The 24,835-nt window shown below is 42.9% G+C and overlaps 2 protein-coding genes across 2 annotated transcripts in view; both read left to right on the top strand.

Moving 5' to 3' along the window:
• The window catches only part of Ripk1 (receptor interacting serine/threonine kinase 1), a 30,669-nt gene extending 10,263 nt beyond the window's left edge, over window positions 1-20,406 (top strand). Inside the window, exons 4-11 of the mRNA XM_051194474.1 lie at window positions 1,097-1,234; window positions 3,119-3,347; window positions 5,383-5,532; window positions 10,216-10,292; window positions 13,469-13,559; window positions 14,576-15,118; window positions 15,402-15,542; window positions 17,934-20,406. Of these exons, the coding sequence (XP_051050431.1) occupies window positions 1,097-1,234; window positions 3,119-3,347; window positions 5,383-5,532; window positions 10,216-10,292; window positions 13,469-13,559; window positions 14,576-15,118; window positions 15,402-15,542; window positions 17,934-18,220 (1,656 nt within the window). The 3' untranslated portion in view covers window positions 18,221-20,406. The remainder of the gene's footprint in view (window positions 1-1,096; window positions 1,235-3,118; window positions 3,348-5,382; window positions 5,533-10,215; window positions 10,293-13,468; window positions 13,560-14,575; window positions 15,119-15,401; window positions 15,543-17,933) is intronic.
• A 2,219-nt stretch (window positions 20,407-22,625) lies between these two features.
• The window catches only part of Bphl (biphenyl hydrolase like), a 29,708-nt gene continuing 27,498 nt past the window's right edge, over window positions 22,626-24,835 (top strand). Inside the window, exon 1 of the mRNA XM_051194473.1 lies at window positions 22,626-22,793. Coding sequence (XP_051050430.1) covers window positions 22,687-22,793 — 107 coding nt within the window. The 5' untranslated portion in view covers window positions 22,626-22,686. The remainder of the gene's footprint in view (window positions 22,794-24,835) is intronic.

Below are 24,835 nucleotides of genomic sequence, written 5' to 3'. Positions count from 1 at the left end.
CTTCCCCCTACCTCCCCTCTACACCCTGACCCCGCCCCATCCACTCTTTCTACCTTTCCAGAAGAGGGCAGGCCTCTCATGGATATTAACCAAACATGGCTTACCAAGTTACTGCAAGACTAGATACCTTCCTTGTATTAAGGGTGGACAAGGCAACCTAGTAGGGGGAAAAGGAACCCAAAAGCAAGCAAAGGAGTCAGAGATAACCCCTGTTCCCACTGTTAGGAGTCCCACAAGAAGACCAAGCTACATAACTGTGACTTGAGTTGGTGTCCCAATCCCTCCACTGGAAGGAAATCTTACCTGAGTATAGAAGGTGGCCAATTCAGGCTCCCTATCTCCCATTAGCTAAGGTCACCCTCTTAGGCTCCTGGGAGTTTTCATTACACTACGTTTTTAGCTGGTCCCTAAAACACTCCCAAATCCAGTTATCTCTCCCAGCACTCTCTTCCTCTATCTACCCCAACCCAAACCTTTATGTTCCCATCCCCCACTCACCAGTCCACCAGCAATGTCTATTCTGTTTCCTCTTCCCAGAGAGATCCACACCTCCTGCTTGCACCCTCCTTGTTACTTAGTTTCTCTGGGTCTGTGGATTGCAGCATGGCTTTCCTTTCCTTTACTGCTAATAGCCACTTGTGAGTGAGTACATACCATGTTCTTCCTTTTGAGTCTGGGCTGCTTCACTCAGGAAGATTTGCTGTTGTTGTTCCATCCATTTGCCTGCATATTTCATGACATCTTTGTTTTTAACAGCTGAGAAATATTCCATTGTGTACCATACTGGTGCATGTAGGTAGATTTGCTGAAGAAGGAGGAGGCAGGAGGATCAATGACTTCTTAAAGTATTTTTATTTACATCCATATTGGCACAGAAGTTTTGATTTTTTTTTTTTTTACACTGAACAAAATCCTGCATTAGTACCTCATCAGCCCTGGAGTGGAGTGGAAACTTTCTTGAAAGGGGCTTGTTTCCCAGGGACTTTGGTGCTACAGACCACCTGGTGGGAGAAACCTGCTTACACAAACCTCAGGCTCATATCCTACCATCTTGGATGTAGTAGTTGCTCCTTCTCCATTTAATATGTTGTTTCAGATCAGCATCCCACTTTCTGTAAAAGGAAGAATAATTTTGGAGTCTATTGAAGGGATGTGCTACTTACATGACAAAGGTGTGATACACAAGGACCTGAAGCCTGAAAATATCCTTGTTGACCGTGACTTTCACATCAAGGTAATTGACAACCTATTCTTGGAGAAAACTGAGTAATTGTAGCTTGAAAATCCACTGGAAATCCATTCCTGTAGGTGAGTCAGATAAAGGAGGACCTAGCTCAACACTGAGCAGGATGCTGCTGCTGCAAGGCTGCCATGGTATGAAAGGGCAGGTGCAGGCTTGATTGGATTGGGAGATAACTAAAGATACAGTGATGAAAAAAATCTCATCCCTGGTTCCTGGGTTTTGTTTCCCTCTGGATAGACTTGGACATGGAAGCACTCAAGGGTTGCTGTCTTCTCTCTGGAATGGGCTGTCTGCTCATCATTTTTTTTTTTTTCCAGGAAATCTTGTCACTAAGACTTCTCTACTCTGGAGCTAAAGAGAGAATGAACATATTTTTAGAAGTCAGAAATGGCTTCAGAGTCACAACAGCAGTAAATCAGCCATTTTGGCCTCAGAATCCTCTATTTTGCGTACCTAGGAGTCTAATTTAGCTATTCTAGCACATCTGAAGTCTTGGGCTTAGTTCTGACACCCCAAAACAAAGACCTCTGCTTTGACCTCTTGTTTACTTTTATTTTCATTTAAAACATCAATTCCCTTTGAAAACTTGTTTCGTTAAACAAAGGTAATAAGAAAAAGGACACACATCTTTTACCTATTCAGGGGCTGCATTTAGGTAAGGGAAGCACCAGCAAACACATGTGATTAGTCTTGGCAGCTAGAATCCAAGCTGGAGATTGAAAGGGGGTAAGATAGCTCAGGGACAAAGTCCTGAGTGTCATCCCAAGAGCTACACTAGCAAGAAACAAAAAGAACCTGAAAATGTGTAGCACTGGGTAAGAACCAGGACCAGCCTCTAAGATCTTCATCAGACACCATTTGTGTCTCAGTCGGTTATTAATCCCAGTGTTTTTTAAGACTATTCATTCTTAATCAATTAATAACTTACCTTTTACATTCTGGGTTAAAAATCTATGAATGTCAGGTAAGTGTGTGCTCTAGCTCCTCCCCAAATGCTTCTTAGAGACAGAAGGGGAAACTGTCCTGCTCTGCCATTTCTCCCTGCCACTTTCTTCTTTACTGTCTTACTTTGTTATCTTTCTCTGCCTTTATGTGTGTTTCGATTTCTTTCTCTCCGTCCTGTTTTCTCTTAGGTTCAGGCTGCCAACTCAAAACAAATAGCAGCAACAGTCTCACCCTTGGGGTGTCTTTGGGATGCTTGGAAACACAGCCATGGTCCTCTGGATGCTAATGGGCAATAGAAGGTGTTAACACAGCCATGGTCCTCTGGATACTATTAGGCAAATAGAAGGAGTTAACAGCTGTGATCCTCTGGATGCTACTGGGTACATAGAAGGTATTAACACAGCATGGTCTTGTGGATGCTGCTTGGCATATAGAAGGTGTGGTAACCAGTCTCCCATCTCCCCCAGAAAAAAGAAAAAAAAAATGAAAAGTTAGCACAAACATGGTTTTGCTGTCTTGTCCCCAGTCTTCTTACTGAATTAGATGTGAAGGGCCTGGCAAGATGGCTCAGCTAGTAAAGGTACTCGCTGCTGAGCCTGAAAACCTGAGTTCAAGGCCTAGTAAATAAAGAGAAAGGACTTCTGCAAGATGTCCTCTGACTTCTATACATGTTGGCATGCATGCCCCTCATCCATAAATGTTAAAAAAAAAAAAAAAAAAACTTTGTAAATAATTGAGATGCCGGAATTTTACATGAACATTCTGAGTCTATTGAGAAGTAACTATTCTAGATAGCCCAGTGCAACCATTAGAAAATTGACTGTGCCATACGTGTACTGAATAGTCCCCAGATTTTATTTCATAAATATCAAGCTTAATTTCCTGGTACCCTTCATGCAGTAAATGCTGTTGGCCCTACCTCTTTTGCAGATAGCTGATCTGGGTGTGGCTTCCTTTAAGACATGGAGCATACTGACTAAAGAGAAGCACAACAAACAGAGGGAAATGCATATCACCTCTAAGAAGAATGGAGGCACCCTCCACTACATGGCACCTGAACACCTGAATGACATCAATGCAAAGCCCACAGAGAAGTCAGATGTGTACAGTTTTGGCATTGTACTTTGGGCGATATTTGCAAATAAGGAGCCCTATGAGAGTAAGACATTTATTTATAGATGTGGGATTTTGATAGAAATCAAAATGTTACCTGAGGGTTGGTGAGATGACTCAGCATGTAAAAGCACCACCAACCCTGACAATCCCCCTCCCTCTCTCACTCCTTTCCCCCCCTCATTTCCTCTCTCCCTCCCTCCTCCCCCTCCCTCCCTCCTTCCTTCACTCCTTCCCCCCCCATCCCCTTTTTCCCCCCTCATTCCCTTTCTCCCCCCTCCCTTTCTCCCTCCCTCCCTCCTCACTCCCCCCCCATACACACACACATACACAATGAGTGCCTGGATGTACTCAGGAGACTCTTGTTTATAATTAGTCATCCCAGTTGAGGATTAACTCATTGGTTGGATAGATCCTTTTATAATATAGCTTAGCTTGGGAGTTGCTGTAAAACTACAGGATTCTTCCTGGAATAGAGATGGCCTTTCATACTATCGGGCATATATCGCATACTTGATTCTTTTTGTCAGTGAGCTTTATTCATTACCTACTGTGGGCAGTTCAGTCAGTTGGGAATGTAAAGATGAGTAAGTCATTGTGAAGGGGCACAGCCATCCTTGGGTTTGGTTAAGCATGGAAAGGAATGGCTCCTTTCTTATCAACACCAGTAGATTGGGGATCATCATCTCTGCTGATGCCTCTTAAATCTCAGTCTCTGACCATGACCAAGACATCCATGAGACTGTTAGACCCAACACATATACCTCAGGAACCTCCTTTGCAAAGAAGTACCCCCAACAAGCTCCCAAGTTTATCACCGCTCCTCTGTAGCTCCCTGTGGTCAGCACAATAAGCAACTTCAGCATCACCTGAGACTCAACATTGTCCCCCTCTCCCACATCCAGTAAGACCTCAAAAGCTGAATTCAGCAACTAGGGATAGAGCTTGGTGTTATAGCACTTGTCTAGCATCTGTAGAGCCCTGGTTTCAAGCTCTAGCACTGCCTGAAAAACAAACATGAATTCTATGACCACCCCTCTGTCTCCACCAGCTTCCTTATTTCTGCTGCAGGATCCTTGAGCCTTCCATGATCAGAAAGCAGCCAAGATGGTCAGTCACCTTAAAAGGCAGACTGGGCAGGATAAAGAGCTGGTTCCGTAGTTAAGAGAACTAGTTACTCTTCCAGAGGACCCAGCTTTGATTTCTGGCACCCACATGGCTGCTCACAACTCTCTGTAATTCCAGTCCCAGGGTATCTGACACTCTCTTCTGGCTCTGTGGGCATTGCATACATGTGTTACACAGACATAGTACAGGCAAAACACCCATATACATAAAATAAAAATCAAGGAAATAAAAATGTTTGAAGGCAGAGAAGACCATCTTGGCTATTTAAAATCCTTCAAAGATTACCATACCCTTCAGGTTTCTTAGTGTAAAGTGTGAGGCCCTTTCTGGTTCTACCTTGGCTTCTTTCCACCCTCCTCTCTGTCTCTCCCTGACCTAAGTGTGTCCACTTACACTGGGCACAGGTCACTGATATGATTTCTGTCATTCCCATCCTATTGAGTTTCCTGCTGCCCTAGCTTGGAGTCTCCTCAGGAGCCCTCCTTCCTGGTCCTTTACCTTGATAGCTCCTCATTTTTCTGACTCAGGAAAATCTTCTCAGACCTTCTGTTCTCCACATAATTGTGTTTCCCCTCATATTTGCTACTAGAGTGTCAGCCATCAGTGTGTATTTTAAGTCACTCTCATTAAACTGAGTTTCTTAAAGCCCAGACCATCCTGCTTTAGCCTCTGTATTGAACTCTGGGGTATGCCCTGGCTTTACCCATGCATTTTGTTTGTTCTGTGAAAAAGTGGCATGGTTTTGAATTTTGTCTCTCAACTACAAAAGTCAAAACCTCATTCTGTCCCAAGGCCGTTGCTCTATGGGGTGAGACAGCCATGGGAAAAGTATACACCAGGTTGAGACAAAGTGGTGGTAGGTATTGGGTAGGTATTGTCTGTGTCCTGTAACCTTCCTGCTTGAGAGTAGAGTATGACTGAGAGCCCCAACTGAATCTCATCCCTCCTTGCAGATGCCATCTGTGCCGAGCAGCTCTTGATTTGCGTAAACTCTGGGAACAGGCCAAATGTGGAGGACATCATTGAACACTGCCCAAGGGAGATCATCAGCCTCATGGAGCGGTGTTGGCAAGCAGACCCAGAGGACCGGCCAACATTTCCTAGTAAGAGCTGGTTTTGTGCCTTTTTAGGATGCATCCCACGTGGTGACACTTAAGTAAAGTGACACCGGTAGTTTAGTTACTTTTTCTGTTGCTGTGACAAAATACAGGACAAAAGCAACTTGAGAGAAAGGTTTATTTTGACTTAGTACAGTCTGCCATGGTGGCAGGTCATGGCAGCAGGAGTATGAGGCAGCTGGCCATGTTGCATCTAGAGTAGAAAAAGAGAGAAATAGATGTTGGCAGTCACTTTACTTTCCCAGCCCATGGGATAGACTCCCCACATTCAAGATGGGTCTTCTCTGCATAATAACCTCACGGCCAAACCTAGAACTGTGTTTCCTAGAATCACCTAGAAGTGTGGCCCTAAATCCAGTCAAGCTGATAAGGAAAATCAGTCACCATAACTGGGAACACGCTTTGAGTATCACTTTACATGTGGCTTCAAACTGACTGGACACATTTCAAGCATCTTGTCAGTGAAAAGGTACTACCCTTCCCCACAGCACGGCATCTTCATTTCCTTCTTTAGTTTGGGGATCTGCGTTTTTATTGTTTTGAAGTGTATATAAGGCATTCCATTTTAGCTGTTGTAAGTGGTATGACATCCATTTCTATTTTTCAACAACATGCATCACCATCCATCTCCAGAACTCCTGGATCCAGAGCACAACTCTGTACTCAGGAAGCATTACTTCACTTTCCCTTTTCTCCTGTCCAGCCTTAGCAGTCACCATTCTATTGAATTTGACTGCCCCAAGTGTCTCATAGAAGCAAAAGTCACACAGTACTTCTGTTGCATGTTTGTCTTGTTTTACTGAGTACAGTGTCTATACGGTTCATCCATGCTATAGAATGTGCCAGAATTTCCTTTTTATTGCTGAATAATATTCCGTTCTGTAGATAATTTTTGTTTGTGCATTCATCTGTTTGTTGGTAAGGTTTGGCCTTACTGTTTCTGGTTTCTTTGACTTATTTTTCCTCCCCTTGGTTAGCATCTTCTTGGTACCCTTAGAAATGTATTCTGCCATTAAGGTTGGCCCTGTAATTGAGGAAAATGAAGGCGATACAGTCTTTGGCCCATTTTTACACCTGTCCCATCCCTTAGATTACCTACGGTGTGTAAAGTGGGCCAAAAAGAGAGGACCGGAGATACAATAGGAGGAAGTTGGCAAGCCACAGAGCATCATGCTATTGTATTTCTGTGAGAAAGCAGAACTGGAGTCCCACCCACTGCTACTGTGTAGGCCAGGATAGCCTCAAAGTCACAGAGATCCCCTGCCTCTGCCTCCTGGTTACTGGTATTAAAGGAGTGCTAAAGCCCACCTCTTAAAGATCCCACAACTCCTGACAGTGCTGCGGGCTGAAGACCAAGCCAAGCATTGGGGGTCATTCAGGATTCAAACTGTAGCATTGTCCTGCCTTTCTGTGGGCTCTTGAACTTGTTTTAGGATTCTAGTTTGATTCATCTGTAGTGTTTGGTTTTCATGGACATTCTAGGCATTACATTATCCATATGTCATTTAATCATATGGTTTGTTTTTCCAGTTTGCCATTTTAGTACTTTGAGTGATATATGGAAACCTTTGCTTTCTCCTTAAGTATTTCCCCTTTATACATGTAGGGTACATCAGTGTTGTGGTTTTGCTTCAGTCTTCATTGTTAAAGAAACTCAAAACCTTCTGTTTTTATTTTCCATTGTTTTAATTGCCATGTGTCATTTTTCTGATACTACACATATTTACACTTCTGTGCTCTCATGTGACTATCACCCACATTTGTACACATAGGATACCCAGGGTTCTACTCACTAACTACAAGTCTGGGTGTATATACCCCATGTCAGGTCTGGTAATAGAAAGATTTATCTGTCTCAAGAAATATTGCACTTAGATATAGCTATGTGTTGTAGAATATTCAATTCAGAAACAACCAGATAAAAGAGGTATATAGGCAGTATATTCAGGTTGGGGCTGCTGAGCCTCCAAGCCCTCTGCAGGAGTGCCTCCCACTGAACAGTTCTTTTGTTCACCAACCCAGGAACTCTTTGAACCCCGGTATTTATGGGCCTGTGTAGGAGTTTTATTATATGGACACAGGTTGAACAAATCATTGGTCATTAGTGATTAAACTTAATCTCTATTATTCCTCTCCCCAGAGGCCACTGGGTGCTGCCCAGTTTTCCAGATCTCATCAGTGGCTTGGCTTTTCTAGTGACCATCCCCTGTTCTGAGGCTGTCTACTCCCCCTGCATCTTCTTAAATGATACATTCTTTACAATAGGAGACTCAGGGATTTTAAAAGCTGTCTGCATTAAACAAGCAGGACAAAGGCCAGGGCTGCAGTTGAGAAATCATGCCGTGGTGTGTGTGTGTGTGTGTGTGTGTGTGTGTGTGTGTGTGTGTGTGTGTGTGTACATGCTGAACATCAACCAAGGGCCTCAAGCATGCTCAGCTCAGCTGACCTGTGCTTCCAACAATCTTCTTTTCCTTTGTTAAGACTCTGTTCTTCATTTGTTTCCAGCAGGGTTATATTTCACTGAGTCACTAAGCTGTTTTAATGTCATTGACAGATAATGCCAGTGTTTCTGTTATCTCAATGTTGACATCCGTCTTAGTCCTTTTGTCAGCTACTGTAGAATCTTCCTGGTTTAGTGTAGGGAGTATTTTTTTCTGTTAAAACTAACGCACCTTCTATCTTTGGTATGCCTCCTGTTAATGATGTCTTCTGATGCTACTCTAGCAGGGAGAACAGTGACTAGCACCTAGCTAATTCAAAGTGAAGGTCCAAGGTCCCACTCATCCCCATCAATGATGGAGGCAAGGACTCTGGTGCTGCTGGTCTGAGTTAGAGGTAAAACAGAGTCCATGAAGTTCCCATTGCCACTGAAGTGGAGAGCCCTCATAACCACTGGGAAGTGATAAATGCCCTTGCTGTCTCTACAAGGCTTTCTGGGACATGTTGCCAATGCAGAGAAAGGGAGTATCTTAATACTTCTGGGTGGGTACCAGGCTCTTCCCATGACCTGCTGATGATATGGGATTGGAAAAGCTTATTACCAGCTTCAGGCAGGAAAGTTCTAGCTTCCTCTTTGATCTCTTATATCATCTGGGAAAGCCTTTCACCAGGTTGGAAGTTGCCTTAGTTAATGCCTTATTGCTGTGATAAGGTACCAGAACCAAGGCAAATTATAGGAAAAGAAAAAAAAAAAAAAAAAAAAAAAAAGAGTTTGTTGTCTAGGACTTCCATGGCAAAGAGCATGCCTGCAGTCAGGCAGCCAGACCGGCATGGTGCTGGAGCATTAAAAGAGCTCACTCTTGAGACACAGCCATAAAGGAAAGAGAGTTAACTGAGAATGGCTTGGGCTTTTGAAACCTCAAAAGCCTGCCCCCACCCCCCCATACCTCCTCCAACAAGGCCACACCATACAATCCCACCAGCTGAGGACTAAGCATTCAAATATGTGAGCCTATAGGGGCTATTCTCATTCAAACCACCATGGACATCTAGGCTGCCCACCGAGTTTGTGGGAATAGGGTGAAATCGCGGTTATTTTCTGTGGTGTTAGCTGGTTAGCAGAGTGATCCCCGACCAAAGGTTTTGTGTGCTGGTAGGCTGCCCCATGCTTCGTCCCCTGGCTAGAAAGAACAGGCTTTTGTCATTGTTTTGCTGCTCTCTGTGCCTGATAATATTGCTGGGTTGCTAGCTTTTCAGATTTAAGTATGGGATGTATGAGGCAAAGAAAAAACACAGTAAGCTTACTGTCATGTGTTTTCACAGACCCTAAGGTCCAAGCTACCTTTCTTTTTTCCAGGTATCCATATGCTTGTTACATATATAATACCTAGAATGTTTTATTGTACTTTGCAGGAGACATAGGATTAGTCTATTTTCCTAGAACTGAAGATTTCCTGATTTCTTTTGATAAGGTAGGACCTCACTCTGTAGTGTAGGCTAGCTTGGAACCCACTATATAACCTAGCCTAACCTTGAACTTGTGACAGTCCCTCTGTCTTAGCCTTGCAAATTCTGGGATTACATGCATTATTCACCATGTCTAGCAATACCCCCACCTCTACTCTAGTAGCTCTTTAGTGCCAGAGAGACAGAAAATGTGGAGTTCAGTCATCCTTATTCACTTGGAGATTACGCCACATCACAAGACTTTGTGCTATGGCCAGAGCAAGGCACACTGTTCTGCTGGAACCAGGGATTGCAAGTGTTAGCCCTATTCTGTCTACTTGGCTTTGAGCTCTGGTCCCTTCATCAAAGTCAATGATTTGGAGCTGCAAACTTTATTTCATTGCTTTGTCTACACACTGTGGTAAGTGACTTAAAAATAATAGATTATTAATATTTAACTTTTTTCATTAAGAAATTTAGGGGTCTGGGAAGATGGCCCTGTTGGTAAACTGTCTTGCAAGCAGGAGGCCTTGAGTTTGATCCCCACATAAAAAAAGGCCAGTTGTAATGATAAGTGCTTGTGATTCCAGTCCTGGGGAGGGGGAGACAAGCAGATCCTGAAGCTCACTGGCCAAGTAGACTAGCCTTGGCAAGGTCCAGGCCAGCAAGAGACCCTGTCTCAAAAAGCAAGGTGGATTGCAGCTGAGGAACAGCTAAGGTCATCTTTGGACCTCCACACATATGCACAAGATAAGAAATTTAAAGGATTGTTTTTTCATACAGGCATTGAAGAAGAATTTAGGCCTTTTTACTTAAGTCAATTTGAAGAATATGTAGAAGAGGATGTGGCAAGTTTAAAGGTGAGTGATACAGCAAGAGCCAAGAACAGCAGCGTACCGAAATGCATTACCAAGCATGGAAGCAGAAGCAATGCAATTTGTTACTGAGATTTGAAGTAAGCTTGCTTAGGGAACACAGAAAACAAAATCAGCAATTGTATGAAGTATCATGTTAGCAGTTGAGCCCGTTTCTCCATTGAAATGTGTGAAGCTAGAGGGAAGTATATGTACAAAATACAAAAATAAAACAAAAACAAAAAAAAACCAGAAAAGACACCCAACATCAAAGAGACTAGAAACTATTACAAGTGGGTCAATCATTCTGAGGAATTTCTTTAAACCTCCCTGGGGATATGACCGAGTGTTAGATCATGCATGAGGCTTTGAGTTCTGTTGCCAGTACCAAAAAAACAAGCAAATAACCACACATCCAAAAAAAACCAACAACAACAACAAAAAATGCCAAATAGAAAGAGAACAAAAACATAGAAAGGAATAAAAATGCTAACCCACAAGCTAATGCTGAGGGAGGAGTCATGGAGAAGCAAGTTAACACTGCTGGGAACAGTCACTTGAGAACCACATACATGCTGTCAAGAAAGGCTAGTTCCTCTATGGACTTCCTCTGTGGTAAGTTCTCAGTGGCAGCAGCATGCAGCATCTAAGGCTGAAGTAAGGAGTTTGGTATCTGGACTAAGAGAGGTATATTAAAGTCCAGTTTCCGAAAGCCAGCCCGCTAAGAGGAACAGAAACCTGCATACACATATGTACACACACACAGACTCCTTAGTCATCACTGCTGCCATAACTGCCTTAGGATCTTACACCCATAGATGCAAAAACGAAACTTCAATAAATAAACCAAGCAAGCAAACTGATTTTCAAGGAAGTAAGTAGGTGGGTGGGTAGGAGGTAGGTAGATAAACTGGCAGAAATTTACAGACTTTGTAGGGATTCTTACCCTGTAAAAGGAATATACAGTAATAGGATCAATACTGCGGCCAGCCTGATCTGTGTAAGTGAATTCCAAAACAACCTAGGGCTACATAGTAAGACCCTGACTCAAACCAAACAAACATAAAGCTACATTTCATGATAAATAAAAGCAATATTTAAAGCGCTACAAGGTGTGGACATACTAATGTGCTGTGGCATTCCTCCCCAAATCAAGCATTTATTTTTCAGTGAATAGTTTTGAACGGCTTACTGATGTGAACATTCTGTTAAGAGCAAAAATACAAGCGTAAGTAGAAAAAAAATTGTAAAGGAAAGTTTACAAAATGTTAACCTTGTTCCTTTGGTAGGATTTTGAAAAATATAATTTCCTACATTTTCAAATTTCTTTAATAAAAATGTTATTTAACATATGGAAGAAAAATTTCTCATCCGCACCCCCCCCCCAACACACCCTGATCCTGAGGATTGATTTTGTCATCAATGCTAGGCAAGTACTGTATGACTGAGCCGTACCTCCACCCCTATTTTCTATTTATTGTGATAAGACAGACTTTTCTAGCCATTATTAAGTGTACAGTTCAGGGTTGCACAGTCATCACCACTTTCTACTTCTAGAATTTTATCAACACAAACACAAACTCTACTTACTAAATAGTAAATCCCTATTTCTTCTCCCCCAGTGGTCTTTATTTTCTGTCTCTGAATTTACCTGTTCTAGGTAGCCCGTGGGAATAAAGCCAAGTGGTGTTTTTCCATTTGTAGAAGCATTTTGCTTACCATGTCATTCATTTTGTTGCTGACTAATATCCCACTGTGTGTAGGATACCATGTTCGTCTGTGTAGTATCTGTTGATAGATGTCATAGTTGTTCATCCCTGTGAGCTGTTGTTGAATGATGCTGTGGAAACAGTGGTGTACAGTTTTTTGTTCTGAGCATGTGCTTTCAGTTCTTTGTGATATTTACTTAGGAATGAGATAGCTAGGCCATATAGACATCTTGTCTCACTTTTTAGGAACCTTTGCACCATTGTCCACGGCATCTGAACCGTCTCCACATTCTCTACCAGCACTGTACAAGAGTTCAGTTGTGATAGCCTCACAAACATGCCGTTTTTATGTTGTTCTGTTCAACATGAAGTGGCATTTTCTGGCAAGTGGCATTTTCTGGCGAATGTCTTTCCTGTTTTAGTGCTTGTTCCCATTAACTTTCTTCTTTGGAGAACCATCAATTCAGTTTTTCCACATTGAGGGTGTTTGTGTTTTGTTTTGTTTTTTATTTTTTATAATATTAAACCAAAGAGCCAAAGAATATCTCCAACTCATGATCCACCTGACTGCACCCCATGTGCTGGGGTTATAGACATGTGCCACCACCATGCCGTGCTAAAAGAATGTTGTGCTTGGGATCCAACCAGGACTTTACCCTGCTGGGCAGTGTTCTACTATTGCATTATATCCCCAGCCCTCCATTCGCTGGTTTCTAACTTGGGTTATTTGTTGGGGTAAAATGATAGTGGTAGTTGTTGTTGTAGATGTTCGTTATATAAAGAATATTCATCTCTTATCAAATATATATAGTTTACAAATATTTTCCCCATCCTGTGGGTTGCCTTTTCACTCTTTTGATGGTTTCTTCTGATGCACATACTCTGATTGTGATGTGGTGAAATTTGATTTGATTGCATGGGAGTTGTTAGATGTGCGTTTTGGGTCATCATCAGGAAACAGTTGCAAGGACCAGAGCCAATATCATTTCCACCTATACTTTCTTCTTCTAAGAGTCTTACAGTTTCAGCACTTGAATTTGGGTCACTGATGTTTGTTGAGTTACTTTTTGTATTTGGTAAGGATCCATCTTCATTCTGTATATGTGTATATTCAGTTTTCCCTGTCTGGATGCTCCGGGAGCTCCCTGGTCAAACATCAGTTGACCATGTAATGGGCATGGGAGAGTATTTCTGGACTCTATTCTGCTCCTTTGATCTGTGTATCTTTTATGTAACTCATCATTTTGATCTCTGTAGCTTTGTGGTAACTTGAGATTAGGAAATGTAAGTCTTCCAGTTAACTATGTTAATTTGACATATCATTTTATCTGGAAAAAAATATTCAACTTGGGAAAAAAGGTTACTGCTTATTATATTTGTATGAAATGTCTTGGTGGTGTGAAGAGATTGATTCTTTTCAGAATAACTTTCTGCTGATTGCCAAGATATGTGTGTATATCTTCTCAATTACAGAAAAAGTATCCAGATCAAAGTACGGTTTTGAAGAGGATGTATTCTCTCCAGTATGATTGTGTGCCCTTACCTCCAAGCAGGTCAAATTCAGGTAATGTTTCCATTCATTCATTTGCTTACTCATTCATTCATTTTAGCCCCTGAAATACTTCTGAAAACCATAAGGAAATTGAACGAAATTGTAAGTTCAGACAGCTGCCTTAAAAGAATTAATATATGTTCTAGAATCTAGTTATATACCTTGGAAATATTTCTCAGCTATGTGTTCACCAAAATCACAGTGTTTTGATGCAAACAATCTGATGTGTCTCACAGGAAGACAGTGACAGTTCAGGAAGAAGTTGGGGACACATGTGAGTGCAGAGTCCTTGACATCAGAGCACTGCAGAAAGTTGGTCTCAGATTCACACAAGGGTGCTTTTTTTATGACAAAAGGGAAGACATCATGTGAGATAACATCTGGAGCAAATTTCCTAACCTCTTCCAAACCTCATCAAGCCATGGATATAATGACCTTCACTACCACAAGCTTTATGTGTGTTTTTGTGTGTGTGTGCGTGATTAGTTATAATCCATTATATAATCATACATGTATATGATTCATTATATAAACATACATGTGATTTATTATATAATCATATAATGTGATCTCTTTGTGTGTGTGAGATTTGTTATAATTCATTATATAATCACATATATGTACGATTATTATGTAAACATATATGTGATTTATTTGTGTGTGTACATGCCTGAGTCTGTGCACCACATATGAGTAGTACCCATGGCAGCCGAAAGGGGGCATCAGATCCCCTGGAACTGGAGTTACAGGTTGTTATGAGCCACCTGACATGGGTCCTGAACTGAGAACTGAACCTAAGTGCTCAGCAAGAACAGCAAGTACCCTTAACCACTGCACCATCTCTCCAGCCTTCCTACAGGCTTTTAAAGAACAAGGGAGCACTAGGGTGTACTAAACCTATAGGGAAGTATTGGCTCATTATATGCTTTTCATGATTCTTATTTCCAGCATGTCACTCAAGGACAGGTTCATGGAAATGTTCAAGTTTTATTTTGCTTTTTATTTTGCTCTTTTCTTCTCTGCTGCAGAACAGCCCGGTTCACTGCACAGCTCCCAGGGACTCCAGATGGGGCCTGTGGAGGAGTCCTGGTTTTCTGCCTGTCCAGAGCAGCCACAGGAAGAGAATGAGCGCAGTGTGCAAGCTAAACTTCAAGAGGAAGCTAGTTACCATGCTTTTGGAAGATTCACGGAGAAACAAGCAAAACCACAGCCCAAGCAGAATGTGGCTTACAGTAGAGAGGAAGAAAGGAAACGAAGGGTCTCCCATGACCCCTTTGCACAGCAGAGACCTCGTGAGAATGTTCAGAGTACAGGGGCTAAAGGTTTTTCTGACCCCAGTACCGCCAGTCATGGAAATGCAGCACACCAGCTATCAGGGCCAGCTAGCCACGCACAAGTGCCATTCTGGAACAACGGATTATATAATCAGCCTGGGTTTGGAACTTCAGGTACAGGAGTTTGGTATGGGCCAAATCCAAGCCAAATGTATAATACTTACAAAACTCCCGTACCTGAGACCAATCTACCTGGAAGCATACCCACCATTCCATTCATCTCCTTGCCACTAGCAGGTAAATGATAGTTCCTATCTTCGATATACTATTTTCATTTCCAACAGTGTATGGGTGGGTGCTTCATTTTTCCACATTCTTGCCAGCACTGATATCTTTTCTTTTTTTAATGGTAGACTTCATAATGGTTATGAAGTCAAGTAGCCACATTATAACAAAATGTTAAGGGTGTCATAGTATAAGCAATTGAAGGTCTGTAATATAACCCTGCACCTTTACATGCTGTCTATTTTTATCTTGGGTTCATCCTCATGTACTTACCTATATCTTTTTCTTTATTCAGATGAGTCTATGAAATGTACTATATATAATAGTTCTGGTGTTCAGATTGGAAACTACAATTATATGGATCTTGGACTGAATTCACAACTACCAGACAATATGTGCAAAGAAGAGTCAGCTCCCAAGCACCAAGCCATCTTTGGTAAAATGCTTATTAAGGACAAGTGATGGGCTGAGGTGTAGCTGTGGTAGATTGCTTGCCTAGCGTGCATGAAACCTTGTATTGAATCCCCAGCATTGAAGGGTTTTTTTTAAAAATGTGTACAATGTCTTAGGACTTGGACACTTCTTGACCATTTTTACTTGCTGAGAAGAACATAATAGAATCTTAATTTTCTTTTATGATTCTCTCTGAAAGTCATCCCATGTCTCCTCAGTAATATGTGTATGACTGTTTTGTCTGCTTCATTACTTTCATGCCTGATGCCCACAGACATCAGAAGAGGGTATCAGATCCTTTTGAACAGGAGTTAGAGATAGATGTGAGTTGTTTAGATGCTAGAAACTGACCCAAGCAAGAACAACCAGTGCTCTTGTCTGCTGAGCCATCTACTCACGAATTTTTAACCCTTTAAACACTGGGATGATCACAGTGTCTAATTGGTGGTGGTGGTGTGAAATTTGTACTAGCCAACGTGTATTGAAAATGTAGGACACTAACTATGAATATTAAACTTGTCATCATCATTCATGACCCTGTTCAGACTTGGGGAAATAAGCTCCCTCTGCTCTGCACAGAAGACCAAGCCCTCCATAGTACTCTGTAATAAAAACAAGAGCTCCCATAGGTATCCGCAGCTTTCTACCATGAGGTGGTGATGCATGCCTGCAATCCCATCACTTGAAGTGGGAAGATGCTGAGTCCCAGGTCAGCAGGACCCTGTCTCAAAAGGGAACCAGAATTCAGCTTTCTGATTAACTTTGGAGGTTGGCATTTTGGATTTGTTTGCTTTGTCTCTATTAGGGGCATGTAATAGGCAAGGCTCTGTTTGCCCTGAGGCCTCTCCATCATCAGAGTGCAGAAGCAGCCACAGATAGTCTGCACATGGATGAGTATAGATATGGTCCTCAAAACCATTTACAAAAAGCAGGAGCCAAACTTGGCCCAGCAGGCGGATACTTTGCTGAACTACCCCATTGGAAGAGTGACCTTTAGATGCCTAGGAGATGGGTTCTTAGCTTTTGAGGAACTAAAGTGAACTTTATGACTCCTCTCCTGTTGTCAGAGTTGACATATTCTATACTGTGGTACTAATGGGAGCTGAGGAGGAGTTTGTTTTCTTCTTAGATTCAGCCTTCTAAGATGGAATGAAAACCAAACTGTTCTGACTTTTCCTTTTTCTTTCTGATTTCTTGTTTGATTTTTCAAGACAGTTTTCCCTAGATGTCCTAGAACTTTGTAGTCCAGGCTGACCCTGAACTCACAAAGATCCTCCTGCCTCTGCCTCCTGGGTGCTGAGATTAAAGGTGTGCACCACCATGCCTGTTATTTTTCTTTCTTGAGATAGCGTCTCTATATCTCTTCTCTCTTCCCCCCATATATACATACATATATATGTGTGCGTGTGTGTATGTATGTATGTACATATATAGGTATATATGTGTGTGTACATATGTATATTATGTGTCTATGTGTATACACACACACACACACACACACACACACACACACACACACCTCACTGTCTTGGATCTCACTGTGTAGACCAGGCTGACCTTAAATTCACTCGGTTTCAACTTCCTCTGCCTCCCAGATGCTGGGATTAAAGGCTGTACCACCACACTGGGCCATGTGTTCACTTTACTTATTTTTATGAAGGTCTAAAATGATGGTACTAGTGACAAAAGACAAATATATATATATACATATGCATGTATAGAGAAAGTATATATATATATGTATATATATATATATAGAGAGAAAGTATATATATAGAGAGAGAAATATATATGTATATAAAATAAAATGTCAACATTTGATGAAGGGAGGAAAAACCCTTGAAAAGTGTATTGCCTCATTGATTGAGAGATAAGGGAAGACATTGTAATTAAATGAGGGTTACACTTGGTCTTTGTGTCCTTATTAAGAGGAAAGTCCCAAAAGAAATGTCCCAAAGAAACAATAATCCACCATCCATTGCATCCAGTTAGTCTAACTAGAACATGACTGCAGGTAGAGGTTGAATAGAACAGCCATGTAGGGGATTTGTTCATGAAACTGTCAGTTATGGCTCAGATAGATGTACATATGCCAAGAAGGAAGGACACTCTATTGTAAGTCATACAAATACTCCTTTATGGCTGCAGTTGGGCCAAGTATTGTCCAATAAGTCAATAATAGTTATCAACAGGCATGGTGGTGCACACCTATAATCCCAGTCCTTGGGAGTCTACAGAGCAGGATTTCCTCAACAAAGTTATCTTTTTTACATCTCTCGGTACGCTTCACTTTCCTGGGCTGTTTCAGTATTGTAGACACTAGAATGTTCAGATGAAGTATAGACTGAGGCTTCTTCTCTTTTCTGTTTGACAGATAACATCAGTAGTCTGACTGATAAACACCTGAACCCTGTCAGGGAAAACCTGGGAAGGCAGTGGAAAAACTGTGCCCGAAAGCTGGGCTTCACAGAGTCTCAGATTGATGAAATTGACCACGACTATGAACGAGACGGGCTGAAAGAAAAGGTTTACCAGATGCTCCAGAAGTGGCTGATGCGGGAAGGCACCAAGGGGGCCACAGTGGGAAAGTTGGCCCGGGCACTTCAGCAGTGTGGCAGGATAGACCTGCTGAATCACTTGATACAAGCCAGCCAGAGCTAAGCTTGGGTGGGCTCTGACAGTGGGAACTAGACTGTTCCCCAGGTGCACAAGCCCTGTTTGCCCCCTGGCCTTCAGAACTCTAAGTCAGTACAAGCCCTGCATCTGCACAGTATCATGCATTTTGGAACTGGGGGGATGGGAAGAGAAGTCTGCAGCCCACAGTGGTTCTTCAGAAAGTACAAGCGTGGAGACTACCAAATGACCCAGGACAAGGCGGGGAGGGAGGTGTGTGCAGAAAAGAACCTAATAGGTTTTGAAAAAAGAAAAGAGGTGTTGGAGGAGAAAGGTGGTCTTTGTTCAGCTTGTGCCATAGTCTTCAGTTGTGCTATTTACTCAGTTTCCTGTGGTTTCATTTGGGTGAGGGAGGAAAAAAAAAAACAAAACAAAACAGAACAAAAACCATTCAAAGAATGTAAAATCTACCAGCTTCCTCTGAGTGCAGTAAAGTGCTGCCTTACATGACAGCCACAGTTCTTCCTAAAATTGTAGGATGTTAACTTTAGCATCCAATGCTGTGCTGTTGCCTTCAGCTTTAAGAATCATGTGCAATCCTAGTCTATCAAATTATCAGTTAATGAGGAAATGTTAAGGAGTGCTAAGAAGGAGGAAAAACTACAGGGCAGAGGGAGGTCATCAGATCCCAGCACTCAGCACTGAGAACTGCTGCTGATTGCAGCTGCTGTAAAATCTACTGTAAGCTTTGAAAGTTTCTCCTACATCCTGGTGCATCATGCCATTCCCCAGCCTGTGCACCACACAGAGGGAACTAGTGTGCAGCAAATACCGTGATATCAGGAAATGTCACCTCTTCCTCTGTAGATATGACCAAAGCCTTGGCACTACTCACTACTGTTTCCTCGGTTTACCCAGAAAAATGTACTGTGATGTGAATCAAAAAAGGACCGCTTCAGGGTCCGGTCATTGTGCCTTTAGCAAGCCCACGTGTGACCTGGGTATGAGTGACAGACTGAGGCTGCCCGAGCCAACCACAGCCACTGCTGGCACTTGCTGGTCAGGGGCATGCAGCAACAGTGCAGCTATCAGGAAAGATTCTGGTGTCCGGCTGACAACAGTGGATTATGATTCTGAATCTCCTGCAGCCTCAGAAGATGTGTACCACTCCTGGAATGGGCTGCAAAGCAGCTTTGGCCTCGTTGACATTTTGGCACGAGTTGGCACTTCATAGTCCACATTGGCCTACCCTGTACTCTGTAGAATATTGAGAAATGTGCCCAGCCTCTGTCTACAGGATGCCAATAGTACAAGACAACTCTACCCACCAGATGTGACAAAAATGTCTCTAGACAAGGCTACATGTCCTTTGGAGGGACCCTGCTGTAACTTTATATGTCTCAGTTGTTCTGTTAACACATGCTGGGTTCATGCCTTAACTGTATAGAGTATGCACATTGGAAGGGGATTGGGGCAGGGAAGGTTCCAGGCTTTCCTGGAGGAGCCTGTATAGTCTTTAAGTGCTTTCCTCTTAACCTATATTACAATGCTGTTTTAAGAAGTCAGAATTAACAAGTATTTTTAATGGAGTTTTGGGAAATGGCAAGGGAAGCCTGAGCTGGTTTTGGAATTGCAGTAGTGATCGGGGTCCTAGTGTTAAAATCATGTCTAATAAGTGTTCTGTAAGGAAAGAATTGTGGGCCCATTGAGAAGATAGGTACTTCAGGTCCAGGCCCAGATTGTGACCACAGACTTCCAGGTCTTTTCCATGGGTTACTGACCAGGCTCACCACTGAGATCCAGACAATTGCTTGGCACCTTGAGTTGTGGCTGAACCTGTGTGAGTTGAAGGACAGTCAACAAATGAAGCCTTATAACCTCATAGGCATGCTGGCCAGTCCCTTGTACAAGAAAGGCCTTGAACCAACTACTCTGAGCCAGTGGTTGGTAGGTTAGACCTTCATTGCTCTCTGTACCTCATTGGGTGCCCTGGAGGACTGATGACTTTGTAGTCAGTGGCCTGCTCCAAACAAGTGCATGGGATGTGGGAGGCTTTCTGGGAACCCAACACGGATTCAGAACACCTCTTTAAATCCAACTCCCAAGCTATGCAGAATGCTCCAGGGCATTGAGGGCCCTGTTCCCAGAGCACAGAGTTCTGTTTGGTTCTGTTTTTGATAAGATATCCTTTCTTTTTAAAAAAAGTGAAATAAAATTTTATACTTTATAGGGTACTGAATGATGTTTGTGTGAATATACTGCTCATGTTGGTATTTCTTATACAGTAGAGTATGCTGGGTGTGAAAAGGTATTCACAAGCAGTGCATTCTGTCCCCAAGAGGCCACATCACCAAAATCCACATGGCTCAGAGGCCTTTCCTTCAACTCAACTCTAAGTGCCACCCTGAAAAGCCACATTTAACTCGGAAGGGTTGCAATGGAAGCCAAGATCCACTTGGGCGGAAACCAGAGAAGCAAGGGGAGCCAGACCAGAAAATTTGGGAGGAGATTCCACAGTTGCTCCCAAGCACAGGTTTTCCACTTGCTGTGGTTGTCATCCTGCCTCCCATCTGTTGTTTAGTTATGTGCAGGAATGAGAAAAGGACTTCTGCCTCAAAAACATCTTAACCATTTATCGTGGTGTCTTTTTTTTTTCTTTGCTTTTAAATGAGTTATTTACAACAAGATGCAACCTATCTAACAGTAGATATTTTCAATCGTTTCACTTTAAATTAATGAAGGTTCACAAATGAGCAACACACCCACTCGGTGACTCTTTTCCTTTTGTATTTATTTGTGTTCATATGTGCTACAGTTCTCATGTGGAGGGAGTCAGCTCTCTGTTCAGGTTGGGCTAAGTGACATCTTGACAGTGAGAACAAAAACAGAGCTTTTTATTCCTTCCCATCAGTTCTTCTGAAGAATCTTACAACTTGTTCCTTTAGCCACACTTTTAAAATGTCATGTTCATATTCATTTGAAGATTCCAATAATGTGTCAACTCTTGTCCTCACATCTGATGCTCCAGTAACTGTACTTTGTCAGTCCTTCCTCTTCTGTTCTCTGCTAGAGTCCCTGTGCTTGGGAGGCTGAGGCAGGAGGATGGAGCATGCAAGCAAGGCTGGCTTCATCCTGGCTGCTTCTCCATGGTATAAGCAATTTACAAAGTTATCTAAAAGGTTGGCATCCAGCTTCATAGTTTGTGACATAATATTACCAAAAATTGAGCCAATGAACCAGTAACTTCTTCCTTCATGTTCAGGCTTTGGGGCCAAGGAAGGTGAGGAAGGGGAAGAGAAGAAGAAATCAAGATAGGCTTCCTGGCTTTCTTGCCAAAAAAAAAAAAAAAAAAAAAAAAAAAAAAAGTGAGGGGGGGGGGAATCTCAGTGGCATGTTATAAACACCTGGTTATAAAGAATGAAGAGCTAGTGTTGCAGTGAGAGGTACGGTGTCTTAATATAGCATTATGAAACTAAGGAGGCCTGAAGCCCCTTCCACAACCATGTGGTCCAAGACTTCCTAACTTCCCTGGCTATAATTTTATCTATAATTTGGGGGTAAGAGGTGGAAAGAGTATATGTGGATTAAAAATAAAGTATTTTTAGAGTGCCTGGCACAGAAATGACTAGTTTTGATTTGGGAATGAAATATTGAAAGCTTGACCCCCATCTAGTGAAAGCAGCCATTGGTGGGCGATTGGATCATAAGAGCTCTGATATGATCAATGAAGTAATTCATTGATGGATTCATAGTTTGATGGTAGGAGGTGGGACCTGACAATAAGAATCCGGTCACTGCAAGCATGCCTTTGAACAGTTCCTTCTTTTGAACAACACCCCTCCCCCCAATCTCTTTCCCAGTCTCTGTTACCACCATGTGCTGTTCAGGCCCAAAGCAAGGTCCAGATGACCTTGAACTGAAAGTTCTGAAACCGTGAACCTTTCCTCATTTTAAGTTGTTCTCAGATGTTTGTCAGTCAGTTGTACAGAAAGCTAACACAATACAATGCATAAATGATGAGTTCTTGAAGACTTACATAATTCATGTTGACACGGGTAACCTAAAGGCTTGCTGCTACCATTTTGCTTAACAGCAAGGGACAGGGATAGATAGATGTTAAGTGTAATGTAGTCAGGTGTGGTGATGCAGGCCAGTAATCCCAGCATGAGGCCAGAAGATCAGGAGCTCAAGGTCAACATCAGTTCTAGGCCAGCCTGAGCTACATGAGACTCTTTCTCAACAAAAGCAGGCAACAATAGTGGTCTGCGGTGTATTTGGGCTCAGAGGCTCTGCCTAGATTCCCAGCAGGTGACCCTGCCTCCCCATTACTTTGGACACTTAGCAATTGGAAACAAGGTCTGTTGTCTGTCTATTCACCCTGGGAGAGAGGTGTAAGAGAGAACAAGCTTCGTTTCTGGGCGTGGCCTTCCAGGGGCGTGGCCTCGAGTTTGGCTCTTGGAGGTGGCATTCAGCTGGGCGCACGCGCGTTCCCTGAGGCGGTGCAACCTGGAACTATGGCGACTGCAGCGGTCCACCCTGCGGCCCTGCGACTGCGGCTGCTCCTCTCGCCCCCGAAGTCCCGGATCCCCGTGCCTCAGATGAAGCCCGCAGCCGCCTTCGGGTAACAGTGCTCGGGGCAGCGTGGGGCCCGGGCTACTGGTGGATGAGGGACCGCGCCTGTCGCTGATAGCCCTTCTTTCCTCAAACCCAGGTCCAGGTCCCACAGAGATAGTGCGCGAGCACTCAGATGGCTGGGGTTCGGTTCCAAGGTGTGGTCCAGGCTCCTCAGTGCAGATGGAGGGGACTGGGAAGGACTTTTGCTGGTAGTCACTGATCCCATACCGGATGTCTGTTAGGCAGTTGCTGGGGATAGTAACTATTCCTGCCTCCTCAGAAATCTGCCTAACAAGCCTCAGTCGCAGGGCCCAACTGCCCTGAGTCCTTTTGCTTGCTAATCTCCAACATCATCATCGTGCTGGAGAAGCTGCTTGGGAGCCTGTGTAAATTAAAAGGCTCGGGCTCCCTGCCAGAGGATGTAATGTGGGAGTGCGCTGATGACCAGGAAACTGCACCTCCCATTCCCCACCACGCTCCACTCAAGCCCTTGGATAAAATAATAACATTCGCGGAGACCTGCTGTCTTTAAAATGGGTGCTCAGTCTCAAGAGAATCTGAACAGAAAATGTGGATAGAGCAGCCTGAAGCTGTGCGTATCCCACCATCTACACACGCAGACATGCCCACTGCGCATGTGCGGTTTGCAGTCAGGGGGCCATTGAAGCTAGTGACTGGCTTTTAGAATTTCACTAGATCCAAAGTGGAAAGCGGTTGTTTGAGCACATAATCTGGAAGCAGGAAGAAGGGAAAATAGAACCCGCTTTTTAAACATTCATAACATGATTGTGTATTTCTTAGGTTTTTATATCGAATTCAGGTTTCTCTCGTTTTAGGATTATGTGACTTTAGCACTTTTTTAATACACAGGTGGAAAAACACATCAGTGGCTATAGTTGTATAAAATCGCCAGTGAATAGTAGGCATTTTATCCAGTTTCCTGTTTGCAGGAAGGGATTGAGATGAGGCTGTGTGTTAATGTCATACTCATTGGTGATTTAATGGATGTTGAGAGTCCTATTCACTTAACTGCAACGTAGATTACTCTTCCTGAAAGATCTCTGTGAAGGTTTTCCTGGGTCGTGTCCTGCCATTTTAGAAATAACATTCTGTACTTACACGGCCTGTAATTTGAAAAATAGCACCGGCTGGTTAATCCCAAAGCCAGGCTGTAGCCCCACACCTGCAACTCGAAGCAAACCTCTTCACACCCAGCGTCCGACCCAAAACTAGCTGTGTTGTGTGGCAGAGTTGCTTGTCAGTCCTCCGCTAGGAACTTTGACCCTTCTCTTACTTCATGATCTTTGTGAACTGTCAAAAAGTATTCTCTGTGGGGACTTGTATGTCAGTTATGACATTAATAATTTACAGAATCTGACAGGCTGAGTGAAAACAATATTTTCTGGGAAGTCCTGCCAGAGAATCTGGTCCAATCCTTCCTCTCATGCCGGCCTCCACCCCCTACTTGGCACTCAGACTGAATGTTACCCCAGCACTTGGCCCTGTTGGGGATTGAGTTCTGCCATGAGGTTAAAGAGAAATCATAGCCTTATGAGTGCAAATAGTGTAAGTAGCTATATTATCCACTCTTCCTAGCTGTGTGACTATAGACAAGTTACTCAACCTCTCTGGGTTTGTATTTGTATTTGAAACAATGACTGTGAAAGCCCCCTGGAACAGAGTAAATCTATACAATTAGTAAGTACAATTAATGATAAGTGAACATATAATTAGTAGCATAATATATAAAAGAAGTCACCAAACTTCATGTAATGGAGCCCTGGTGGCTAATGCTGTGGCTCACTGTTATTTGATTAGAAGCAAGGTGTAAACAATAAGAACTTTCAAAGTGAGTCTGTAGTTTATTAAGCAGTCTCCACTTTCATCTCTAAGCAAGGCGCTGAAGGCAAGATTCTGGGTCAGATGCTCGTCCTGGCTGGGTTAGCTAATCCTATGATCAGCAAATTAGCTTTCCCATCAACTTCCAGCCTCTCTGTGCTAAGTTAGGGTAAGTGCATCATGCACCTCAGAAATGAAAGACGGGGAAAG

The sequence above is a fragment of the Phodopus roborovskii genome, unplaced genomic scaffold (genome assembly GCF_943737965.1).
Source record: "Phodopus roborovskii unplaced genomic scaffold, PHOROB, whole genome shotgun sequence".
NCBI classification, from domain to species: Eukaryota; Metazoa; Chordata; class Mammalia; order Rodentia; family Cricetidae; genus Phodopus; species Phodopus roborovskii.
Note: the sequence above shows the minus strand (reverse complement) of the source record. Positions and strands in the feature narration are given on the sequence as shown.